This window comes from Hippocampus zosterae, chromosome 2 (genome assembly GCF_025434085.1).
Source record: "Hippocampus zosterae strain Florida chromosome 2, ASM2543408v3, whole genome shotgun sequence".
In the NCBI taxonomy this organism is placed as follows: Eukaryota; Metazoa; Chordata; class Actinopteri; order Syngnathiformes; family Syngnathidae; genus Hippocampus; species Hippocampus zosterae.
This window is the reverse complement of record NC_067452.1, coordinates 2718713-2743776: the sequence shown is the minus strand read 5'-3', so window position 1 is coordinate 2743776 and position 25064 is coordinate 2718713. Positions and strand designations below refer to the sequence as shown.

The 25064-nt window shown below is 43.3% G+C and overlaps 1 protein-coding gene and 2 long non-coding RNA genes across 7 annotated transcripts in view; 2 read left to right on the top strand and 1 right to left on the bottom strand.

Moving 5' to 3' along the window:
- Positions 1-1181: 1181 nt before the first annotated feature.
- itpr3 (inositol 1,4,5-trisphosphate receptor, type 3) overlaps positions 1182-25064 on the top strand; it is a 255817-nt gene continuing 231934 nt past the window's right edge. Inside the window, exon 1 of one of the 3 annotated variants that reach the window (XR_007961438.1) lies at positions 1182-1503. Coding sequence is in view for 2 of the 3 variants with exons in the window: in XM_052058664.1 (XP_051914624.1) it covers positions 1412-1503 (92 nt within the window). In the remaining variant the exon portion in view is untranslated. The remainder of the gene's footprint in view (positions 1504-25064) is intronic. The other 2 variants (XM_052058664.1, XM_052058663.1) reach the window with 2 other exon arrangements.
- LOC127596423 (uncharacterized) lies at positions 19525-22692 on the top strand. Of its 3 annotated transcripts, none has more exons than XR_007961450.1 (3): positions 20702-21018; positions 21118-21605; positions 22110-22692. It is a non-coding gene; the product is annotated as an uncharacterized LOC127596423 (long non-coding RNA). The 3 variants fall into 3 exon arrangements; XR_007961451.1 differs by having other exon boundaries at positions 20703-21018; positions 22113-22692; XR_007961449.1 differs by having other exon boundaries at positions 19525-21018; positions 21118-22692.
- On the bottom strand, positions 22202-23663 carry LOC127596425 (uncharacterized). Its single transcript, XR_007961453.1, has 2 exons — positions 23243-23663; positions 22202-22686 (listed from the first exon to the last, which is right to left on the bottom strand). It is a non-coding gene; the product is annotated as an uncharacterized LOC127596425 (long non-coding RNA).

The following is a 25064-nucleotide window of genomic DNA, read 5'->3' as shown; positions in this document are numbered from 1 at the left end:
TCGTGAGGACAAGCGGTTCAGTAAATCGACAAATAGATGGGCTTATGCTAAATGTAGTTGATGCCAAATGTATGGAGCAGAGACAAAAATGAAGCCACACCACAAAATTACAAGATGTATTGAAACATCTTGGAATTTTGAAAACATTCATGCTTTTATCCTAAAGGCTTTTGCTCAATGTTATTTTTGCTAAACTTTTTTAGCACAAAGAAAAAAAAGAAGCAAGACGTTTCAAAACAGCCTGTATAGCAGGATTTTAAAAAAATGTTATGTTACCCATGTAAAGTTCTGTGTTTTCTAGTTTTTACATTCTTTATAGTCGTTCACTTGTTTGTACAGTTGGTAACGGTTTTAGGACGTAGCTGTCAAAGTCAAGGCTCAAGGGACAGACTGGGCCACCACATAATTTTATGTGGCCTGCAAAAGCAAATCCAGCATGTCAACATCTACGGTGCTGGCGAAAGCGTGTGCCAAAATTTAAAACTGTCATATGTAATCCATAATAACATATTGCAAGCATTTTCTCTGGACCAAACCCCTTATTACTTAGGTGTCAAAGTGCAATACTTGAGGGCCGATGTCCTGCATCTTTTCCATCTCTACCTCCTGTAACAATCCTGATCCAAATTTTTAGCTTATCAGCAAGCTCTAAAGAAGCAAGATAATGATCCTGAATCAGGTGTGTTTCAGCAGGGAAACATGGAAAACATGCAGGACTCTGGACCTCGAGGGCTGGACTTTGACAACTGTGCGGCTAATTACATTCATATAAACAAAGTTTGAACAAGTCATTATTCTTGACCTTTGATTTAAAAACTAGTTATCCATCACTTTGTTGCATGTGGTGGTGATTAAACATTTATATGGTTTCAAAAGAAAATCAGTCATTATGGCCCTCCAAGAGAAAACGTAATACAATGTGGCCCGAGCCAAAAATAATTGTATTATTGTACAGTGTCCTTGGGTGACTTGAAAGGCGCTTATAAATAAAATGTATTAGTATTATTATTATAATAATTTTTAAAAAACCGTTTTAAGATGTTGGTCCGCTGTTCGTGCATGGATCAAAGGTAAGTCCCGTATTCCTGAGAAGCATCTCAAATCTAGATGCACGGGTCAGATCAGCGCAGACAATCTTGAGTCAGCTCAAGCCGTTTGAAGCAGGGGGCGTGTCGCACAAAGCCCGCAGCACTTTAGTCTCAACACCTCCGCTTACTTCCTGCTCTCAAAGAAAAAGTAGGAGCGGGCTGTTTGCTGTGCTAGTGCAAGTGCGAGACTTGAACACCCTTCTCCAGCTGCTCCCAACTGAAGCATGAGCGCGTTACTGGCGTGACAAAAAGCGCACACCGTCAAGTTTGCGCTCGCTCCAACCTTGCGGTCGTCCCAACTGTGTTCCACCTGCGGAGCCAACATGTCGGACTCGGCGTCCAGTTTCCTTCATATCGGAGATTTGGTGTCCCTGTACGCCGAGGGCACCGTCAATGGATTCATCAGCACCCTTGGGTGAGAGCTCACACACTCACGCACGCGCGCACACACACGCGCACACAAAACACTCATACACGCGCACGCGCACACGCACGCACAAACGCTGTCATCCTCTTTTCATGAATTAAAACAGATAATATCAAAGACACAGAGTATAATGTCGAAACGTGTGTGTTTTCAGATGCGTGTATGTCTATTTTTCTCAAGCTGTATGGAGGTATGCATGTATGTTTGTATGTATGTCCGTACATACGTCTACACAGTTGTTCAGCTGCAAAGTTTTTGTGGTATAAAAGATGAAAGCTAAATAAAACATTTAAAAAAATTCAAAACACAACAAGCGCAACTCTTTTTGGGAGTTGAAGTATAAATAAACAACTATTGACAATATGCAATGTGGTGTTATGCCACTTCGTGTATTATATAATACAAGTAATTGGAGTGCAATTGAGGGGTATTAAGATATCCTTTATTTGTCCCACACTGGGGAAATTTACAGCCTCCAGCAGCAAAAATGTAGGTAGAAAGAAAAAAGAAGAAAAAAAACAACAAACACCGTTCAATTAAGTGCAATATAAATACAAAATGGATAAATCGCAGTGCTATTTATCCATTTTGTGTGATAGGTAGGTGTCAAATTTTCGCGTTATTTACGATTAATTACAGCTCATTTAGTGTGTTATTTTTTATAAGTGCGTCCATCTAAAATTTAATCTCTGCCTTTATTGTATGTTGTGAAAGCGCTATATAAGTCAGCATGTATTGTATTGTATTTATGTAGTTGGGTTGCCTTTTTCGAATACTGTAGCCCTTTTTATGTGTTGGCTTCCTGTGTTCGAGTTGTTGAGGGTGGGGAAACAACTGTCAGTCACAGCCTGAAGCGGACTTTGATTGGCTGCCATTATGTTGGTGCTTGTTTAGCTGAAGCTGATAGGCTCCCATTGCAGTTGGGCGGGCGTAGTAAGCAGCGCTGAGGAGTGGAGAGGTGAAAATGGAGCAGGATTTGATTGAATTGGATTGGATACAACTTTGTCAAATGTGCTGTATGTGCTGTATGTGTAGTATACAACACAGATGGATGTGAGAGTCCTCGGCACAATGAATGGAAAATGTACACGTACATTCCAAAAACGCCCTGACAACACAATGATAAAGGTAGAATGTTGTGCCTAATTTGTAAGGAGTAGTTTGCGTACCACCCAAACAGGTCAAATTTAGCCTCCCATATCAATACAAAGCACCTAGTCGCGACACACAGCTAACGTTAGCACCGAAAGTATTATAGCGAGCAAGCAAACATAGCAAAGCTCTTCGGCAAACTAAACTCGAGAACACCCCACGTATGAGGCATAGTTAATGTGTCCTCTGTAGACTACTAGAAGTGATTGATGTTTTTTTTCAGTGTTTTAGTTTGTCATGATGAACAGTGTTATTTCTGAAGTGCTAACTTACAGCACTGCGATTTAAGGGTCTGTTTATTTTTTTATTTATTGTTTATTGTCTGAAGCAAGTTCAGTGTTGAGTACTTGTATTGCTCAGAAAATTGTTCTTACTGTGTTTGATATGTTAACCGTAGCACTTTTTAAGGACCTGATGTTCTGTTTTATTTTAGTTTGTATTTCTTTGGTGATTTACAAAAACCACTAAAACAGTGACGTTCCCCCTCGTGGTTAAAACTAAAGGTTGCAGGTAGGACTTTGACTTGTCTCAAATACAGCAGAAAATAAATGGCGAGGACTACACCTGACCAAGTCTGCTGAAAAACAATAAAATACTTTATAATGCCACTTTTTCTTTTATCTTTTGATCTGCCTCAATAATGTAACAATTTAAAATTTAACAATTTAAAATGAAAATCGGGCTTTTCTCAGTCATTTGTAGATTAGGTTAAAAATAGATTAATTATATTAATTAATTTTCAGGCCTTAATGAATTAATCACACAATTTTTTAATCACTTGACAGCACTATGTGTGTGTGCATATATAGTTCAACCTATATTTCATTGAATACACTACACAGACAAGATTTTTAATGTTCAAATTGAAAAAATGTTTAGCGAATAATCATTTTTCAATGATCTTTCAATCTTTCAATATTTTGGCTGCAGCATGCTCCAAAAAAGCTGGAACTTTGTTGTATCACCGTTTCTTTTAACATTCAACAAATGTTTGGGAATTGAGGACAGTAATTGTTGAAGAATTGTTTGAGGAATTCTTTACCATCATTGCTTGATGTAAAGCTTCAGCTGTTCAGTCTTTTTTGTCATATTTTATGCTTCATAATGCACCACACATTTTCAGTGGGAGACAGGTCTGATGTGCAGGCAGACTCGTCTAGTACCTACATTGTTTTATTACAAAGCCACACTTTGTAACATGTGCAGAGTGTGGTTTGGCATTGTCTTGCTGAAATAGGCAGGGGAGTTCATGAAAAAGACGTTGCTTGCATGGCAGCATATCCATCCATCGATTATCCGAACCGCTTGATCCTCACTAGAGTCGTGGGGGGTGCTGGGGCCTATCCCAGCCGTCTTCGGGCAGTAGGCGGGGGACACCCTGAATCAGTTGCCAGCCAATCGCAGGGCACACAGAGACGAACAACCATCCACGCCCACATTCACACCTAGGCATGGCAGCATATGTTTCTCCAAATGTACCTTTCAGCATTAATAGGATAACAATCCGGATGGTTCTTTTCCTCTTTGGCTGGGAGGACACAATGTGCACAATTTCCAAACAGATTTCAAATGTGAGCTCTTCAGACCACAGAAAATTAGTCCGTCCGAGATGAGCTTGAGCCCAGATAAGCCGGGCTTCCACTCCGGTGGAGTTTGCATATTATGCCCGTGGCTGCGTGTGCTTTCTCCGCGTACTCCGGTTTCCTCCCACTTTCCAAAAACATGCATGGCAGGTTAATGATAATAAATAAATACACTCCCCTAAGGTACCCCACACATCAATACTGTCCTATTGGAGGAACTTCCATCAAAAAACACCATGTCTTCTCTCAGATAACTGTTCATCCATGACAAAACCCTCCAGCAAAACTATAATATTAACATAACAAGTTGATCAAACAGAAGCATGTGATGAGTTCCAACAACTGCTGCATTGAGGTCCAGCATCATAACCCCCACAGGCCTCATTTTATCCACGCCATTTTGCCACTCGTCTGTCTAAGTCCACATCCTTATACGCACGGCAGCCACTTGGGAGAGTCTGGGTTTTCGTGATTCGTGTGCGTTACTTCCGGCTAAAAATAGCCACCTAAATAAGTCTGACTTAATGAGAAATTAGATCCCCATTGTGGAAAAGGTTAATATGGAATTATATTTATGCCTATGGTTTTAAGTCTATAGTTCACTGTGACAAGCTCAAATAACATGATACAGGACCTTTTGGGGGACAGACAGGGATATGTGGCCGACGGTACTATTGACCAAAAGGAATAGAAGGGATTGTCTTAATTTTGGAAAAAAACAAAAACAAAACAACAATAACAAACACAGATCTGATTGATTAAAAAATATGAGGAGGATATTCTGTGGATTGACGTGTGCAAACTTGAAATTTTTGGAAGGGCTTTGCATCATTACACATGGCATAAATGTAACACAGTATTTCAGAAAAAAAGAACATAACACTAACAGTCAAACATGGTACCAACACTGTTAGTCAGCTGGCATTATGTCAAGCTGAAGCACACTTCATGTTCTGTAGGACAACCATCCAAGACACACCAGCAAGTCAACGTAGGATGGCTTAAAAAAAAAAAAACAACACTTTTTTTTTCAAAGTGGCCTGGCCCAAGTCTGGTCTTTAATCCGCTGTGGCATGTCCTTAAAAAGATTCAAGTTCATGCTTGAAAACCCCACAGTGTTGATGATATAAAACACTTCTGCAAGGAAGAGTGGGTCGAAATAATTCCTCCGCAGAGAGGTCATCAACTCATTGCCAGTTATAGAAAGCGCTTGATTACAGTTATTGCTGCTGATGGAGGTCCAACAAGTAATGAGGTTTAGGGAGCATTCACTTTTTCACACAGTGGTGCCTTTGAATATTTTTTTAGAAATAAACAAAATCACCATTTAAAAACTGCCTTTTATGTTTACTTGGGTTATCTTTGTCTAAATATGTACATTTCCTCGATGAGCTTACATACTTAAGTGGGAAAACCATGCAAAAAAAAAACTAAGACTCACAGATGTTTTTTTTTTACAGCACTGTACATACAATACACTGTCAGCCTTTGCTGTCAAATTTAACCCAGAAATATAGTACACTTTGTTATCGATTATACCCATTAATGTGAAACACAATGTTCCAAGTGAGCAAAGCAAAATAAATTCAAGAAGTTTGACATTTTACTGAAAACAGTGTTGCATGATCTCATGACGGTAAATGAAATGAAAGTGAAAACACAAAATAGTGCAAAGCAATAACAGTAACTCAACGCTGTTCAAATATCCATATTCACACCCTTGTTCAGTTGTAAACACACAAAAGAAACATGTAAAGTGAAGTATTTTAGTTCATTCCTCATCAGAGAATCCCTCGAATCCTTCTTCCTCTGTGTCCAAATTGAACAGCTGAGCGAATTCGGCATCCAACATGCCCGATTCCGTCTCGTCAAACTCTGCATTATCAGAGTCGGTGTCGCTGCTGATGTATGTCAGTTCAGTGAGAATTCCTGCCTTCTTGAAAGCTCAGACCACGGTTGAGATTGATATATCAGCCCAGGCATTTACAATCCACTGGCAGATAGTGGCGGATGTGGCTCGGCGCTGTCTCCCCATCTTGGTGAACGTGTGTTCGCCTCGGTCAACCACTGCTGATCTTTTGTCAATCCACCCGTTATGACGGCAAGTACTGAATTAGTGTGCTTCACTTGTTTTTTGAAGCCATCAGTGATATGGGAGCGTAAGGAGTCGCAGATCAGTAGTAGGGACGCTGCATGAAAAAAGCCGCCCGGTCTCTTGATGTACATTTCTCTTTGCCAGTCACTCATTTTTTTTCTTCATTCATTCATTCATTCATTCATCCCTTCGCGTTAGCTTTGATGGTGAGACCGGTTGGAAAAGTTTATTTTTTTTGGTACGGTCTTCCTCTTGAAAATAACCATGGGTGGAAGTTTCTGGCCATTAGCCTGGCAGGCGAGAACTATGGTGAAGGATGCTTTCTCATTCACCGCACGTGCTCCCGTTTTATCCACAGTGCGGTAAAAAGGGATATCAAAGGTGAGTGGAACCTCATTCATTTTGACGATGTGCTCTGGTCGGATCTTTTTTTTCAGTGATCTTATTTTTGCAGTGTGCATGGAAAGTGGCCCACTTTTCTTGGTAGTCTTGAGGCACTTGTTGCGAAACGGTGGTCCGTGTGCTTATGTCATTTCTTTTCATAAACCAAGAAGGACCACCACTTATTTTAAGTTCCTGTGCCAGTGCTTTTACCTTTATTTGAATCGTGACTGTAGAGACATTTCTACTTGCTGCTCTCTGCTCAACAACCCATTGTTCTAGTTGGTCCTCCAGCTGTGGCCACCATGCTTTGTTTCCTCGGAAGCTCTGTTTAGTCTTTTTTTACCTGGCACAGGGCATCTTGTGGCTTCCGCCATATCCGCACCATTTATTCATTCACGTTGAACTCTCTCACTGCTGCTCTATTTCCCTTTTCAATTGCGTAACCAATCACCCTAAGTTTAAAATCTGCATTGTACGCATGCCTCTTGCAAGGAGCCATTTTGGGGTCTTGATACAGTCAAATCTTAAGCAAGCCACGAAATATTACCGTAATAACCATATACAAGGCGCACCGGAAGGGCGGTCCGGTAGCCCAGTGGTTAGCACGTCGGCTTCACAGTGCAGAGGTACCGGGTTCGATTCCAGCTCCGGCCTCCCTGTGTGGAGTTTGTATGTTCTCCCCGGGCCTGCGTGGGTTTTCTCCGGGTGCTCCGGTTTCCTCCCACATTCCAAAAACATGCGTGGCAGGCTGATTGAACACTCTAAATTGTCCCTTGGAGTTTGAGTGCGAATGGTTGTTCGTTTCTGTGTGCCCTGCGATTGGCTGGCAACCGATTCAGGGTGTCCCCCGCCTACTGCCCAAAGTCAGCTGGGATAGGCTCCAGCACCCCCCGCGACCCTAGTGAGGATCAAGCGGCTCGGAAGATGAATGAATGAATGAAGGCGCACCGGATTTTAAGGCGCACTATCAGGTTTTTAGAAAATGGAAGGCTTTTCGGTGCACCTTTTAGTGCGGAAAATGTGGTACTCTGAAAAATATTCTTGCGGCCACTATTGTTTTCTTCTACCATCTAACTTATAAGTGAATTTGAACCCTCGTGGGCATCTGAAAAGTGGAGGGAAACTTTCGCTTTGTGCTTCGAGATTTATGTGCTCATATCTTTTAAGAAGTTTTGAATGGTGGCTCCGAGGATGAGGAATCCTGCTCCTCACCTGCCGCAGCGCTGGTCAGGCAACATTTTTCACCTCCATTACTTAAGTTGCTGGCAATTCCATTAACAAAGTAGAGCATATAATTAATCACTGTCTGTGTATGTCAGCGACCAACCTGATGTTGAATCCAGTATAGGCAACAGAATGTGTTGTTTGTATATTATTTTGGAGTTAAATTCTATTGTAGTCACTGTTATGCCTTTTGTTAAAAATAAAGAAAATGTCTTCCTTTAAAATTATCTGTCATTGTTTAAATTGAAATGTTATGTCTCAAATGTACTGGTAGTGTCCATTACTTGATATTGGGTGACATGATGAGGTCTGATAGCAGACCGAATGGAGTGTGGATCCCACAAATGCAGAGTCAGATAAATGGCGATGACAAAAAGGTTTATTTAAAGAAAAGCAAGGGACCGACAAAGTATTCAAGAAAAGGTACTGGCAAAACGGGGAGCCAGAGAAATCAAATGAGAACACAAAGGGCTTGCTATTAGTGATGGGTCCAGCGACACCGATGCATTGACACATGCGCCGGGCTCACAGGGCAAACCACGTGTCGATGCATGTGCTGCTTCATTACGTCACGTGATTGACACGTGAACTGCATTGACACAGTCCAGGCTTCTAATTGACACACCGGCTGCGTTGACACAGTCAAGGCTGCTAATTGACACATCGGCTGTGTTGACACAGTCCAGGCTGCTAATTGACACGTGAACTGCACCGGTGCAGTTTAGACTGCATCGGCTGCTTGGCACAGTCCAGGCTGCGCCACTTTGTCCAGGGGGCGTCGACTCAGTGCAGAGGGCGTTGACGCAGCAAAAGCCCGCCACACAGTGTTTATAAGGAACACCTGCCGAAACAAGCCAGACCTCACTCACGCTCGCTTGTCGAAGTTCGTGTCAGTGCAGACTTCGTGTTCGTGCCTTGGCTTCCTTGCCGATTATGGAGCAGAGACGCAAATCATCCGCCGTGTGGGACCATTTTGATGTCCTGGAGAATAAGGTATTATTTATTTATTTATTTATTCAAATCGCCTTCTGTCGCCGAGAGCCTCTCGGCGAGAGGCACTCGCCGAGTGCCTCTCAGATTATTGACGTGTTGTACCATTCTAATCCGAATACATTTCAAGGTAACTCTTAGTTACTTCTTATTCACATTTCATTACAGGTGAAATGTCGAATTTGCCAAGTCAATTCACCAACAGAAGCACCTCCACCATGCCGAGGCATTATCGAGCCAAGCATGAGAATGAAGTTCGCGATACACCCGGTATTACGCCAGGTATACAAACGTTCACTCATCTTTTCACGGTTGCTATGTTGATGATTAATTGACAATCAGTAATTATTATTGGTTGACTCTCCACTCCATGTTTGACAATCAAGGTTCCAGGAAGCAGCTGTACTGGAAGGACCAACACACTTCTTTCCCAAACCTCTCCCACCTCGCAAAGGAGTTCCTTTGTACGCCAGCCTCATCCGTCCCTTGTGAGCGTGTGTTCTTCACAGCAGGAGAAATTGCTTGTAAAAGACGCAACAGGCTGAAGTTTAAAACATTGGAGCATCTTATTTTTCTCAATAAAAATGTGAAATCGAAGCCCACAAGCATCCTCATTCAAATGATCTTCACATTATTTGAACACATTGAATGTTGCAAAATGAATGCATGGATGTGAATGATATTGTATACACTTCATCATCAAATCGATGAATGACCTTATGAAAATGTCTTGGAACAGTTGTAGATGCAAAACCGTGCTGGCAGCTACATAATAGATAATAAAAGAAAAATATCCCAAACCATAGGGATCCTCCCAAAAACTAAGGATGTGCTGAATAAGAGATCCTTGTACACATACTTTTATTACTTCCATATTTGACCTATTGTGTGGAAATATGGGGAAATGCCAGTAAAACACTGTTTCAAAACTACAATACAAAGCAATCAGAACAATCACTGGCTCCAAATAGATGGAACCCACAAATCCACTGTTTATCAAATTAAACAATGAAATCTCATGACCTGGTTGACTTCAAAATCGCCCAATTAATGTACAAAGCACACAATAACCTCCTTTGCCAAAACATCCAGAAGCTTTTTAAAATTCGAGGAAGTTGTCATAATTTAAGGGGTACTAACCTATACAAAAAAATCCAAAACACGAACAAACATCACGCAAAGGAGTGTATCTGTAGTAGGTGTAAATCTGTGGAATGATTCTGAAACGGACCAGTAACTCTCTTGCTGAGATTAAAAATGAATTTGAGAGTAGTACAAGACAACTACACAAATCAGAATTAAGCTGATAAATTCGATAGCAATACATCAGAAATACATTGATGAGATTATTTAATATATTAATGAAATGTAGCATCCATTATGAATATGAGAAAATCGACATATACTTGTGCTCCAAAGAGTATGTACTGTATATACAAACCTAAAGTTGTAAAAATGTATAAGTACAGCATACATAAGGGTAAAAGCATTTGTTGATATGTAGACTTTCTTTTCTATTTTGAAAAATGATTAATTCATATATAAGAAGGGGTAGGACTCTAGGGTTTTTTTACTTCTTTCTACTCCTTTGAACACATATTTGTGATGATGACTATTTTCTTTTCCTTTTTTTATATCTTACCTTCACTTTTTGCCAATTTATTACCGAATTGTATATTTTATATGTTCAATATACAAAAAAAATTATCAGTCAGTTCAGTCTGTTAAGTGGGTTGGATGCAGGGATCTTGAAGGTCCAGCAGGTGGCAGTGGTCAGTGACACGGTATCAGCACAGTATCAACACAGTGTGTCAGTGTGTCGACACGCCTCATGAGGCCTCATGGACCCATCACTACTTGCTATTTACAAGGAGAGAATGAATAAAATTTTATGTTTTCGAGAACATAAAATAGAGGTTAGTACAAGAAACAAAACTAAGTGCGATACTAAGACTAAACAAATACTCACAAACCCCAACGACTACGACGAGGAGGGTGACTAAAAGCATGAACAAGACATAAAGCACATGGGCAAAGCGGTGAATAAGACGAATTGCCCGATGAAGGAGACAGGTGGTCGGTGTTTAAGTAGGCAGCACAGATTGCCTGATTCAGCACAGGTGCACCGCTGGAAGGTGACGCCCCCCACTCCAGCTGGTGCTGAAACACTCAAACAAAGACAAAGACAAAGCAAACCATGACATTGGGAGTACTTAGTGCTATCGCTCTGAAATGAAGTGCTATCGACCATCCCTAGTATAGCGTTAGGTGCTGTGTGAGGAAATTGGCTGTGCAGATCTCCCAGTACAGTACTTCAACTTCAATCTCCAATGTCTGCAAAATGCAGCTTGCTCATTGGAATTCATTCAAGAATTATAACTATTTCATACAAACAACACTCAAATGAAATGTTTTGTCATTTTTGTAATCATTATTGACTGAAATGTACCCTTTCATGTATGATATTCGCTTGAACCTAAGTTATTCCGGAGAACATCCATCCGTCAATCAGTTTTCTGAGCCGCTATATCCTCACAAGGGTCACCGGGCGTGCTGGAGCCTATCAAAGCTTTCTGTTTCATGTAGAGCAGGGGTGTCAAACTTATTTCACATTGTGGGCCACATACAGCCTCGGTAGATGTCAAGTGGGCCGGACCATTAAGAATTATACCATACTCTGCTATAAATAACCAAAATAATATGTCTTTCCTTTGTTTTGGTCTAAAGAAGCACAAGAACATGAGGAAAATGATTTCATTTAATGTACATATCTTTTACAAAACATTTCATGAAGCACCTAAGATTTCCTGAGACAAATGTGCAATTTACTTTTATCATTCACACATATGCATTGCAACTGACCCTACTGACTGTACAAAGGCACAAAACTTTAACAAGTAATTGGTATTGAAAAATATAGTATTGCACTTTTAAGATTAAACGAGATTTATAAAGAAAGGAATTTTTAAACCATTTATACGAGCGAGTGCTATAATATGTGTAAAGACTTAAGTATTCACGTCCTTGATAGCGTCTGCTGTGTTGGGTATGTCTCAGTGACAGATTGAGGCTGCTGTTGTCTTCTTCTCTTATTAAAACAATGATGTCTTTTACTGTGATCAAAAGTGTGTCCCCCCTCTCCTCTTTCATCTATAACTGCTTCAGACAACAAAGCGTATGCAGAAAAGTGGTGAAGATTGCACTACTGTCTGTGTCCTATGTGTTGTGTTGTGTTGTTATTGTTATTTTGACTTCAAAATGGCGCCGCGAGAGTGGCTGCATTTCCAGCAGCTCCTATATTTTGTTATTCTACTTCTTCCTTTCATAACTTTGCTGCTGTGAATTTCTCCATTGCGAGACTAATAAAGGTTTTCTTATTCTTATTCTTATTGGAATAAAAATAGAGTACACATACGTTTGTGTATGTGGGTGTGTGTGTGCTTACATCTGAGATCAAATTTGCTAGAGTGAAAAAAAAACCCTGTAGTGAAAAATTCATTGTAGAGGAGTTTCACTGTATAATATTGTTGTATGGTTAACTTCGTTGTAAAACATAATACGTTATATATTTTTATGACTTGGTAGTGGGCGCTTGGCCTACGTTTTAAAACCACCTCATAGGAGGTTCCGAAAAGCGGTTCAATTGTGACCACATGGCTCAAAGAAAGTGGAATTAAAAGCAACCACACTGGGTGGAGCCAGGCTATTTCAGTGTGGAACCAGTACAATGGAAATGCGGCTCTAGTCACAGTGCAGAGGTACCGGGTTCGATTCCAGCTCCGGCCTCCCTGTGTGGAGTTTGCATGTTCTCCCCGGGCCTGCGTGGGTTTTCTCCAGGTGCTCCGGTTTCCTCCCACATTCCAAAAACATGCGTGGCAGGCTGATTGTACACTCTAAATTGTCCCTAGGTGTGAGTGTGAGTGCGAATGGTTGTTCATTTCTGTGTGCCCTGCGATTGGCTGGCAACCGATTCAGGGTGTCCCCCGCCTACTGCCCGAAGACAGCTGGGATAGGCTCCAGCACCCCCCGCGACCCTAGCGGCTCGGAAGATGAATGAATGAATAGTACACACTGTACTAGTATAATAATAAACAAGGACATAACAAATAAGTATGGAAGGACATTCCGTAATGTAAGTGAACCGTTGTGTGGTGGTACCACCCAATGACAACTGTGAGACTATGTGCAAAGAATCAAGCAGAGGTAAAGTGATCAGTGGTAGAATACAATACAATAGCAGTGGTACAGTTGGTGCAGAAAATCATTGAACCATTTTAAAGTGAAAATGGGTCAAGTGAGTCCAGAGTTGGAGCTACAATGATTATAACGGTAATGCTAATCCACAGGGTTATGCAAAATTGCAAAGAGCTACTAAACAGTTAGATTTGGGTTACTGTTTAGGGGGTTAATGGCGAGAGGGAAGGAGCTGTTTTAGTGTCTGCTGGATTGGTTGCGCCTGCCTGTGTCATGGTTCGGTTTGGGACCAACAGGTGGCACTGTAGGGCTCCCCCTGCAGCTGCACACCTGTTGGTCATTAGGTAATTAGTGTATAAAAGGACTCCTGCCCGAACACTCAGTGTTGGGTCATTGTTTGCTCTGGGCTTCTGTCATGTTTGTTTCAGTCATGTTTAGTTCATTGTTATGTTTTCGTTTCAGTCATGCTTTGGTCATGTTTTTGTTATTGAGAGTTTTTAGTTTCTGCCATGGTGTTTGTTTGTTATTTTGGATTCGTTTTGTTTTCATGACTTTGTTTAGGATTTAGTTTTCTGTGTTTTATCAATACACTTCTTCAAATACATCCTGCTCTTCTCTCCTGCCTGCTTTTTGGGGTCCACCACCACCTTGTGACAGCCTGAAAGGAGTAGCTAGAAAAGGTGGTGGGCAGGGTGTGGGGAGTCCAGTAGGATTTTCCGTGCCCTTGTTTTGGTTCTTGCAGTGGGCAAGTCCTCAAGAGTGGGGAGGGCGCTGCCAAGGATTTTTTTCCCCCCCGTCCTAACTGTCTGTTACAGTCGGCTTTTGTCCTTTTTTGTGGCGGCCCAAAACCAAACCGTGATGGAAAAACTCAAGATTGATTCGATGACTGACGTGTAGAACTGAGACTGGCCATGCTTCCTCAGCAGCCTCAGTAAGTACATCCTCTGCTGGGCCTTTTTCAGGATGGAGTTGGTGTTGATGTCCCATTTCATGTCCTGGGAGAGTGATACCCAGGAACTTGAAGGTCTCAACGGTTGACACAGGGCAGTTAGATCGTGTGAGGGGCAGCTGTGGTGAAGGATGTTTCCTGATGTCTCCTGTTCAGCTGGTACAGCCCTGTTGGCTGTACCAGATCTCCAGCTGCTCCACTTCTTGTCGGTACACAGACTTGTCACATTCTTTGATGAGACCGATGACTTTGGTGTTGTCTGCGAACGTTATGAGTTTGACAGCTGGGTGTGTTGAGGTGCAGTCGTTCGTGTAGAGGGAGAAGAGCAGTGGAGAGGGGATGCGTCCTTGTGGGGCTCCAGTGCTAGTGGTGCGTGTTGATTATGTTATTCTTCCCAGCCTCACTTGTTGTGTTCATCCTGTCAGGAAGCTGAGGATCCACTGGCAAATCATAGGGGACACACCGAGTTGGAGAAGTTTGGGGGTGATGAGTTCTGGGATGATGAGTCGGAACTCATCATCCCGGAGGATGATGGTGTTGAACGCAGAGCTGAAATCCACAAAACAGGATCCTTGCGTAGGTCCCTGTGCTGTCGAGCTGCTTGACGATGTAGTGCAGCCCTATGTTGACGGCATCCTCCACAGACCTGTTTGCACGGTAGGCAAACTGAAGAGGGTCCAGCAGGGGTCCGGTGATGTTCTTTAGGTGGTTCAGCACAAGGCGTTCAAAGGACTTCATGACCACAGACGTCAGAGCGACAGGCCTATAGTCGTTCAATTCCAATGTTGCTGGTTTCTTGCGAACTGGGATGATCAGAATCAGAATCATCTTTATTGACCAAGTATGTAGAACACACAAGGAATTTGTCTCCGGTATAACACGCTGCATTAGTATTATCATAAACAAGGACATGACAAATAAGTATGGAAAAATTAAGTATGGAAGGACATTCCGTAATGTAAGTGAACCGTTGTGTGGTGGTACCACCCAATGACAACTGTGAGACAATGTGCAAAGTATCAAGCAGAGCTAAAGTGATCAGTGGTAGAAAACAAGACTATAACAGTTGAACAGTTGGTGCAGAAAATCATTGAACCATTTTAAAGTGACCAGTGGCAGTATTTGTCGGACAAAATGTGTGCAATTGTGCACATGTCCTTGAGCGCTTTGAAGTGTCTGGTGCGGTGGAGTATACGTCAGTGACTGTTTAGGGAGTTATTGGCTCGAGGGAAGAAGCTGTTTGAGCAAAACACTATGTTAATGTGTGAGGCCTTGTGATTTATGCTGACAATAACAAATCCAATTCCAATGATTTGCAAATCTTGTGTAACCTATATTTAATTGAATTCACTACGAAGACAAGATATTTAATGTTCAAACTGATAAGATTCATTGATTTCAGTGAATAATGATTAACTTTCAATTTTATGGCTGCAACATGCTCCAAAAAAGCTGGAACCAGGCCTGTTTTACCACTGTGTTACATCACCATTTTCTTTTAACATTCAATAAATGTTTGGGAACTGAAGACAATAATTGTTGAAGCTTTGTAGGTCCCATTCTGGCTTGATGTACAGCTTCAGCTATTCGGCAGTCCTAGGTCTCTTTTGTTGTATTCTAGACTTCATAACACATGGCATATTTTTAATGGGAGACATGTCTGGACTGTAGGCAGGTCAGTCTAGCACCCACATTCTTTTGCTACAAAGCCACACTGTTGTAACCCGTTCAAAATGTGGTTTGGCATTGCCTTGCTGAAATAAGCAGAGGCGTTCATGAAAAACACATTGCTTGGATGGCATCATATGTTTCACCAAAACCTGTATGTACCTTTCAGCATTAATGGTGCCTTCACAAATGTGTAAGTTAACCATGCCATTTGAACCAACACAGCTCCAAACCATTACAGATCCTGGCTTTTGAACTTTGCGTCCATAAAAAGTCCAGATTTTTCTTTTACTCTTTGGCCACAGCCATGATTTAAAAAAATGTTAAACGTGGTGACACCGTAGTCGATTGGTTACCATATTACCTTATAGTGCAGAGGTGCTGGGTTTGTTTCTGGCTCCGGCCTTCTTGTGTGGAGTTTGTATATTCTCCCTGTGCCTACCTGGGTTTTCTCCGGATACTAAGGTTTTCTCCCACATTCCAAAAACTTGCAAGGTTAATAGAACAGTCGAGTTTGTCCCAAGGTATTATTGTGAGTGTGAATGGTTGTTCGTCTATGTGTGTCCTGCGATCAGCTCGGGGTGTATTACCCCCCCCCCCCCCCCCCATGCACAAAGATAGATGAGATAGGCTCCAGCATGCCCAGCGGCCCTTGAGAGGGTTAAGCGGACCTGAAAATGGATGAATGGATGGGTGGATGAATTTGAAATTTTTCCTTGTCACACCGCAGAACAGTTGTCCATTTTGCATCAGTCTATCTTTGATGAGCTCGTCTTGAAACACACCGGCGGCGTTTCTGGGTGTTGTTGATGAATAGCTTTTGCTTTGTTTAGTAGAGTTTGAAGTTGCATGTACTGATGTGCTGCCAAAGTGTATTTTTGGACATTGCCTTTCTGAAGTGTTCCTGAGCCCATCTATCCATCATCTACCGCTTATCCGGGGCCGGGTCGCGGGGGCAACAGCTTTAGCAGGGAAGCCCAGACTTCCCTCTCCCTAGCTACTTCTTCCAGCTCTCCCCGGGGGATCCCGAGTCGTTCCCAGGCAAGCTGAGTGACATAGTCTCTCCAGCGTGTCCTGGGTCTTCCTCGGGGTCTCCTCTCGGTGGGACATGACCGAAACACCTCACCGGGGAGGCGCTCAGGAGGCATCCGAATCAGATGCCCAAGCCACCTCATCTGGCTCCGCTCGATGTGGAGGAGAAGCGGCTCGACTCTGATCCCCTCCCGGATGACCGAGCTTCTCACCTTATCTCTAAGGGAGAGCCCGGACACCCTGCGGAGAAAACTCATTTCGGCCGCTTGTAACCGGGACCTCGTTCTTTCGGTCATGACCCATAGCTTGTGACCATAGATGAGGGTTGGAACGTAGATCGACCGGTAAATTGAGAGCTTCGCCCTTTGGCTCAGCTCCTTCTTCACCACGACAGACCGATACAACGTCCGCATCACAGCAGACGCTGCACCGATCCGCCTGTCGATCTCCCGCTCCCTCCTGCCTCCACTCGTGAACAAGACCCCAAGATACTTGAACTCCTCCACTTGGGGCAAGATCTCCTCCCCGACCCGGAGGGGGCACTCCACCCTTTTCTGACTGAGGACCATGGTTTCAGATTTGGAGGTGCTGATCTTCATCCCAACCGCTTCACACTCAACTGCGAAACGCTCCAGTGAGAGTTGGAGAGCCCCGTTTGAAGGAGCCAACAGCACCACATCATCTGCAAAAAGCAGGGATGCAATACTGAGGCCCCTAAAACGGAACCCCTCAACGCTTCGGCTGCGCCTAGAAATTCTGTCCATAAAAGTTATGAACAGAATCGGCGACAAAGGGCAGCCTTGGCGGAGTCCTACCCCCACTGGAAACGATTCCGACTTACTGCCGGCAAGGCGAACCAAACTCTGACATCGGTGGTATAGTGACCGAACCGCCCGTATCAGGGGGTTCGGTACCATACCCACGAAGCACCCATGCATGGGAAAAGCTCTGTCGGAGGTGGGAGTTGAAACTCCTTCTGACAGGGGATTCCGCCAGACGCTCCCAACAAACCCTCACAATACGTTTGGGTCTGCCAGGACGGACCGGCCTCTTCCCCCACCATCGGAGCCTACTCACCACCAGGTGGTGATCAGTTGACAGCTCCGCCCCTCTCTTCACCCGAGTGTCCAGAACATGCGGCCGAAAATCCGATGATACAACTACAAAGTCGATCATCGAACTGCGGCCTAGCGTGTCCTGGTGCCAAGTGCACATATGGACACCCTTATGTTTTATAAGGTGTTCGTTATGGACAATCCGTGACGAGCACAGAAGTCCAATAACAAAACACCGCTCGGGTTCTGATTGGGGGGCCGTTCCTCCCAATCACGCCCCTCCAGGTCTCACTGTCATTGCCCACGTGAGCATTGAAGTCCCCCATCAGAACAAGGGAGTCCCCAGCAGGAGTACTCTCCAGCACACCCTCCAAGGACTCCAAAAAGGGTGGGTATGCTGAGCTGCTGTTTGGTACATATGCACAAACAACAGTCAGGACCCGTCCACCTACCCGAAGGCGGAGGGAGGCAACCCTCTCGTCTACCGGTGTGAACCCCAATGTACAGGCACTGAGCCGGGGGGCAATGAGTATGCCCACACCTGCTCTGCGCCTCTCACCGTGAGCAACTCCAGAGTGGAAGAGAGTCCAACCTCTCTCGAGAGAACTGGTACCAGAACCCAGGCTGTGTGTGGAGGCAAGTCCGACTATATCCAGTCGGAACTTCTCTGCCTCACACACCAGCTCGGGCTCCTTCCCTGCCAGAGAGGTGACATTCCATGTCCCAAGAGCTAGCTTCTGCAGCCGAGGATCGGACCGCCAGGGTCCCCGCCTTTGGGTGCCGCCCAGCTCACATTGCACCCGACCCCTTTGGCCCCTCTCATGGGTGGTGAGCCCATGGGAAGGGGGACCCACGTTGCCTCTTCGGGCTGTGCCTGGCCGGGCCCCATGGGTGTAGGCCCGACTACCAGGCGCTTGCCAACGAGCCCCACCTCCAGGCCTGGCTCCAGAGGGGGGCCCCGGTGACCCGCGTCCGGGAAACGGAGTGCCATTTATTTTATTCGTCATAAAGTGCTTATGAGCCATGCTTTGTTTGGTCCCTCACCTAGGACCTGTTTGCCATCGGTGACCCTGCCAGGGGCATAAAGCCCCAGACAACTTAGCTTCTAGGATCATTGGGACACACACACGCCTCCACCACGGTAAAGTGACGACTCACGGAGTGGTGTTCCTGAGCCCATCCGATTATATGTTTTCCACATTGATGTTGGTTTTTGATGCAGTGCTTCCTGAGGGATCGAAGGTCACGGTAATTCAATGGTGGTTTTTGACTTTGCATCTTGCATGCAGTGATTTATCCTGATTCTTTGAACCTTTTGATGATATTATGGACTGTAGATGATGAAATCTTTGCAATTGCAGTTTGCAATTGTAAGTTGAGAAATATTGTCATTGAATATTGTCACACTGAGGGCTTTGAAGATGACGTGCTGTCCGCCAGTGTCCGTGGCGATGCTCCTGCTACTTAGGCTTTATTTTCTATTCACAATGCTTGGTGCCATTTGAACTAAGTCTTGACTGGTTTATGATCGCCAATCGTTGGTTTTTCAACAATACGTCTGACGTTTGGCTGCAGTTGGGCATAGTGGTGGTGAGAAGACATTGCCTCAATTCTCGGCAGACATACTGGCTGACGTCTTCCAAATTTGCACGCTCCCTTCATGGAAGCGCCGCCACGGCAAGCGTAGCGGTCAACTGGTGAATATAAAACAGGACCTGAGACACGCTTCAACCGCTCGTCGTTCCCGAACGCATGGAACCAATCATTGGGTCTCCTGTCGCGCCACTGCATTACCCCCTGGACCCTGTCGACTCATACTTGATACCAATCATTGGCTCTCCCATAGCGCCACTGCATTATTGCCGTCCACGCCTCCTCTGACGAGGGGTCCATCTCAAGCAGGCATGTCCAGCTCTGGGCCTGAAGGGCCGCTGTTCGGCCTGTTTACCAGCTTTCCCCCCTGGCAAATGACACGGGAGTGTGTCTGGTTTTATTGGACTTAAAGACCAAGTGTGAAGTAAAGTTGGCCAACCATGTTTTTGAGTAATATCAATGGCTGTACAATTATAGGCAGATTTCCGTTAGTTTTTTAACGCAACCCTTCCAGATTCTTTGTTTAATCCTGAGCAACGCCCTTGACAACGAAAATGCTTTTATTCGGCAATCTTCGGAAATGACGTCACATGGAGAACTGCGAGGGAAGTCCTTCCATTGAACAGCATTGTTGCATTGCTTGTTGGTAAGATGCCACGGCGGTGTGTGGCGATGCATTGTTCGCAATCGACAGAAAAGTTGTACCAGTGGCCGAAGGATAGCAGGGCATGTAAATTACATCTTTTATTCGCACAAAGCGAATGAATTTCAGGCCATCGACGAGTGTTCTCTGCCATCTCCACTTCAAAGATGACTGCTTTCTCAACCGATCTGCTTATGATCAAGGATTTGCAAAAAGTAAGTGCTTTTTGGAAAAATTATGATGATTTTGTCAAGGGATAGCTGGCAACTCTTGTGGAATGAAGAGTAGAAGGTAGCGACGTAGCGAAAGCTAACTCGAGAAGCTAGCAAAGTTGAACAGAAGCTAGCGACGTTTGTTTTCGGCTTGAGGCAAACAAGCTGATGATTTTGTCAAAGTATAGCTGCCAACTCTTGTGGAATGAACAGTAGAAGGCAGCGACGTTAGCCAAAAGCTAACTCGAGAAGCTAGCAACGTTGAACAGACTGGAGAAGCTGACGATAGTGACATTAGTTTTCGGCTCGAGGCAAACCCCGATCGATGCTATTCATATCAGTGATGAGTAATAATGGCAGTCAGACAAATTGTTCTGGAAGTACATTTAAATAGGTTGGCAGCGCTTTGTTGACAAATGAACATGACACGTCCTCTTGGAAAACTGTGTGACTAGCCCATAGGAAATGAACTGCTTTGTAGATTATATGCGGCATAATTACATGCCAATTATTTTAGTCTCATGACGCGTATTAAATTTATCCTTTAGAGTCACGAGACTGGGGGAAGCCATGGAATGGAACTGGAGGGCCTGAAAAGATGCCGTTAGGAGTTAGAAGGCTTCAATGTAAAACTTGTTATCACTGACGGGCATCGCCAGGTGGGGAAATGGATCAGGGAGAATTGGACCCAAGTCATCCATTATTATGATTGTTGGCACATTGCTAAAGGTTAGTGTGTTTCAATGTTTATAAATACGCTAGTTTTGGGATTATGTCATATATCATGCACGTCACTTCACGAGTTTTCATATCATATTAAATATACAGGTATGTGCAAGAAACTGGACTCCTTGGCCAAAAAGAAGAGCATGTTGATCCTGAAGGATTGGGTACAATGTTTGAAGTGCCATTTGTACTGGTGTGCACTTTCCTCCCAGACACCGGAGGAAAAGAAGCAGAAGTGGCTGGCATGTGTGGACCACCTGCAGAACATGCACGATAGTTGTTTACATCCTTCAATTACTAGAGAAAAAGCATGGCTATTACCAGTTTTTTTTTTTGGTTTAAAAAAACATTTTTTTAGATGTTTCCTGCTAGTTAACCCTAAAAAATAGAAATATTGTCATACCTTGTAAATTCATTTAAAGGTACTGAAGTCAATGTCGCAGTGGTGGAACTCCTGACAAAGACCATGTTTGTCAACGATGTCATGAAGATGGCTCACCTCGGGCAGACGGTCTCGAAGCTTTTCACAGTGTGGTGAATCACTTTGCCCCAAAGACGTACCACTTCTCGTCCAAAGGAATGAAAAGCAGGTGTGTTAAAGAAAACTGATATGCATGAAATGTAGACTATAGTGAAATGTAGAACTTTGAGATATAACGTTATTTGATCACAATTTGACAATTTTTTAAAATATGATCATTTTGACATTTAAAATATAAGCATTTTTGTTCTATTCCAAAATAATTCTTGCTGCTATGCATTTTCATGAAAATGCTGGCAGACCACAGAAAGTGACAAAGAAAGGAATACACTCCTACTGTATTGTTTATCCCAAATATAAGAGTGGTGGGTATTCTCTGAGAAAGATACTGGTGGATGCAACATGGTAAATTATGAAATAAAAAGTAATTACAGGCAGATGCATGACATACTGAGGATAACCCATATGTCGTCCAAATATTTGTCATCCCAATGTTTTTTGTTGTTGTTGTTGTTGACTGTGAATGACTGCCTGTCAGAGGTGATGAAACTGACTGCCATTCAAAATAAGTACAGAACTGGTGATGTGTGTGTCAACCCGCAACTTCTGACAGCAGCACTGAACAGACCAGACCGGACAAGTCAACCGTTACGGCCGAGCACCAGACTAGATTCCTCAGGAAATAAAAAAAATAAATTCCCTGGATTCAGTTGTCCTCATTTGTTTATTTTTATTACAGTATTTTGTTATGATAGACAACATGTCCACATTAACAACTCTAAAACCAATCCAAATCACAGTTCTGGAACATTTCTCTGTGAAACTCGAAAACCCTTTGAATACAGCTGACTCCTCTTCTCCTGTTGATGGAAAATGTGCCCTGATACAAGACACAGTGCGTGCTGGGAGCACAACACGGTTGTCCTGACCAAGAAACTTCCAGCACCAGCGATTCCTGTGACCCATCAAATGCCCTGCCTTTGTACTGCTGCTTGTTGGTCATCCATCCCACCTGTCATCCATATGGGTCTAGGCACACAGCATTGAGTCCAGGATGGTCGGTGATGCAGTCCAGCACCTGATTGAAGTGTTCCTCTCCTTGTCGACATACAGTCACTACTTCTTGAATTTCATGGCAGCAAGCACATTCAACTGCTGTAGGCATTTGCTGGCATTTACCACAAGTACACCTGAAATTTAAAAAAAAAAAAAAAAAGTAAAATACTGAGCGATGACACCATGAGCATAATTTTTATTGAACAAGCGTATTGCTCACAGTTGTCACTGGGTGATACCACCACACTACGGTTCACTTACATTACGGAATGTCCTGCCATACTTATTTGTCCATACTTTTTATTTATCATGTCCTTGTTTGTGATGATACGAATGCGGCGTGTTATGCCGGAAACAAATTCCTTGTGTCTTCTACATACTTGGTCAAGAAAGACAATTCTGATTCTGATTCTGATTCTATACCCATCAATCAATTATTCTGTTGTTTTTTATAAACATTTGATTCAAAATATACGAGTATATGGATGGAATACTGTACAAAAGCTTAAAAAAGTCATGAAAAAAGTCAAAAAAGGATTTGTTAAAAAGAATACTCAAGTACTGAGTAGGCTAACTGCTTGAACATGAAGTTTTTTTTTTAAACAATGTCATCAGATAGACAAAAACATAAAATTATGTGCACATGCCTGCATCTTCAAATCATAAAAATAATACCAGCCTATATCTTACCAATCTTGTAATCTCGATGGGTCTTGTCTCCATTCCATGTCAGGTCGTCCGGGCACATTGTTTGCATCCTGATTAGCGTCTGGCTCGTACATGTAAGGTCCAACATGTAAAATTCCAACCTCCTCTTCTTCCCTCAACTCTTCAAAAACTTAGATATACTCACTTGCAATCGATCGCTTGGATCGCTGTTTGAATCACTGTTTGAAATGCTTTGCATCTCGGTTGTATGGAGCTCTGCCATCACTGTTCTCCACGTGACGTATCATTTCCTGGTTCCTCCATTTGCAGGCTGGAACTTCGGAAAATCTATTTTGTCAAATATACAACATATAAATTATTTTTTCATGCTTTATTTGGTGGACAATGTTTAAATACTTTCATTGTGACCCTATTCGGCCTTTCATGAAATTACTTCACACTGGCCTTTATCTGCAGCATATGATACAGTGGATCACAGAATTCTGTTGATTCGTTTGCAGCACTTGGTGGGCATTGGCGGTAGCGCCCTTGAGTGGTTTAGATTCTATTTATCTGACAGAACCTTTTGTGTTAGAATTGGCTGCTGTGATTCACGTACTGCTCCACTGTCATGTGGTGTTCCACAGGGTTCAATTCTGGAGCCTCTGCTGTTCTCGCTGTATCTGCTCCTATTGGGTTCCACCTCAAGGAAACATGTTATTTCCTCACACCGATACACAAATGACTGTCAGATCTACTGTTTGTCTCACTGAGCAAAAAAGACACTCTCTCATTGAGGCCTCCTTGAGCCTGCCTGGAGGGAATCAATTTCTTGAATTTCATTGAATAGAAGACGGAAGTGATGTTGTTTTGTCCCAGTGGCCCTTGTACATTCCTGTAGACTTGGGCCCCCTGTCTCCTGATCTGAAGCCAACAGTCTCAAACTTGCATCTTAAACTGGACAGTGATTTTAAATTGGATATTTGGTGCTGAATCCAGCTTCTCTCATATTCGGCAGCTGGCTAAAGTAAAACCTCTCCTTTCACATGAGCACTTTGAAACAGTAATTCATTGCCTTTGTCACATCCCGGCTGGATATCTGGAATGCACTTTACCTTGCAGTCAGGATTGAGGATTCTCCATTAAGCGTCTTCAGTTGGTCCAGAATGCTGCTGCTCTCCTCTTGACTGGTACTCGTAAGAGGGAGCACGTAACTCCAACTCTGGCATCGCTTTACTGGCTTTTGATACAATTTTGAGTTGGGTTTGGTGTTGTTTTCAAATCTTTAAATTGTGTTAACCGTATCTCTCTGAGCACTTCCACTCCTACACACCTGCCCAGTGTTCAAGGTCTGCAGACAAGACATTATTAGAGGTACCAAGAACTAAGCAGTGGCTCAGAGGAGATCAAGCCCTCACTCTCTTTGGAATGACTTCCCACTGAACATTCGGCAAGCCCCCTCTCTGCCCATCTTTAAAACTTATCTCAAAACTAATTTGTATTCTTTGGCTTTTGACTCAGCATGACTCATTTTTAGTTTTACTGTTTTTGTGCTTTGTGCTGACCTTTTTATTATTTCTTTGTTTTATTGTTTATTGTTGTATTGCGGCCTGGCGGTCCAGTGGTTAGTGCATTGAACTCACAGTGTAGACGTCGTGGGTCCCATCTGTGTCGAGTTTGGGTAGGTTTTCTCCGGTTTCTCCAGGTACTCTGGTTTCCTCCCACATTCCAAAAACATGCATGAGTGGCTGATTGAACACTCAAGATTGTCCCAAGGTGTGAGTGTGAGTGCGAATGGTTGTTCGTCTCTGTGTGCCCTGCGATTGGCTGGTGACCGGTTCTAGGGTGTCCAACACCTTCTGCC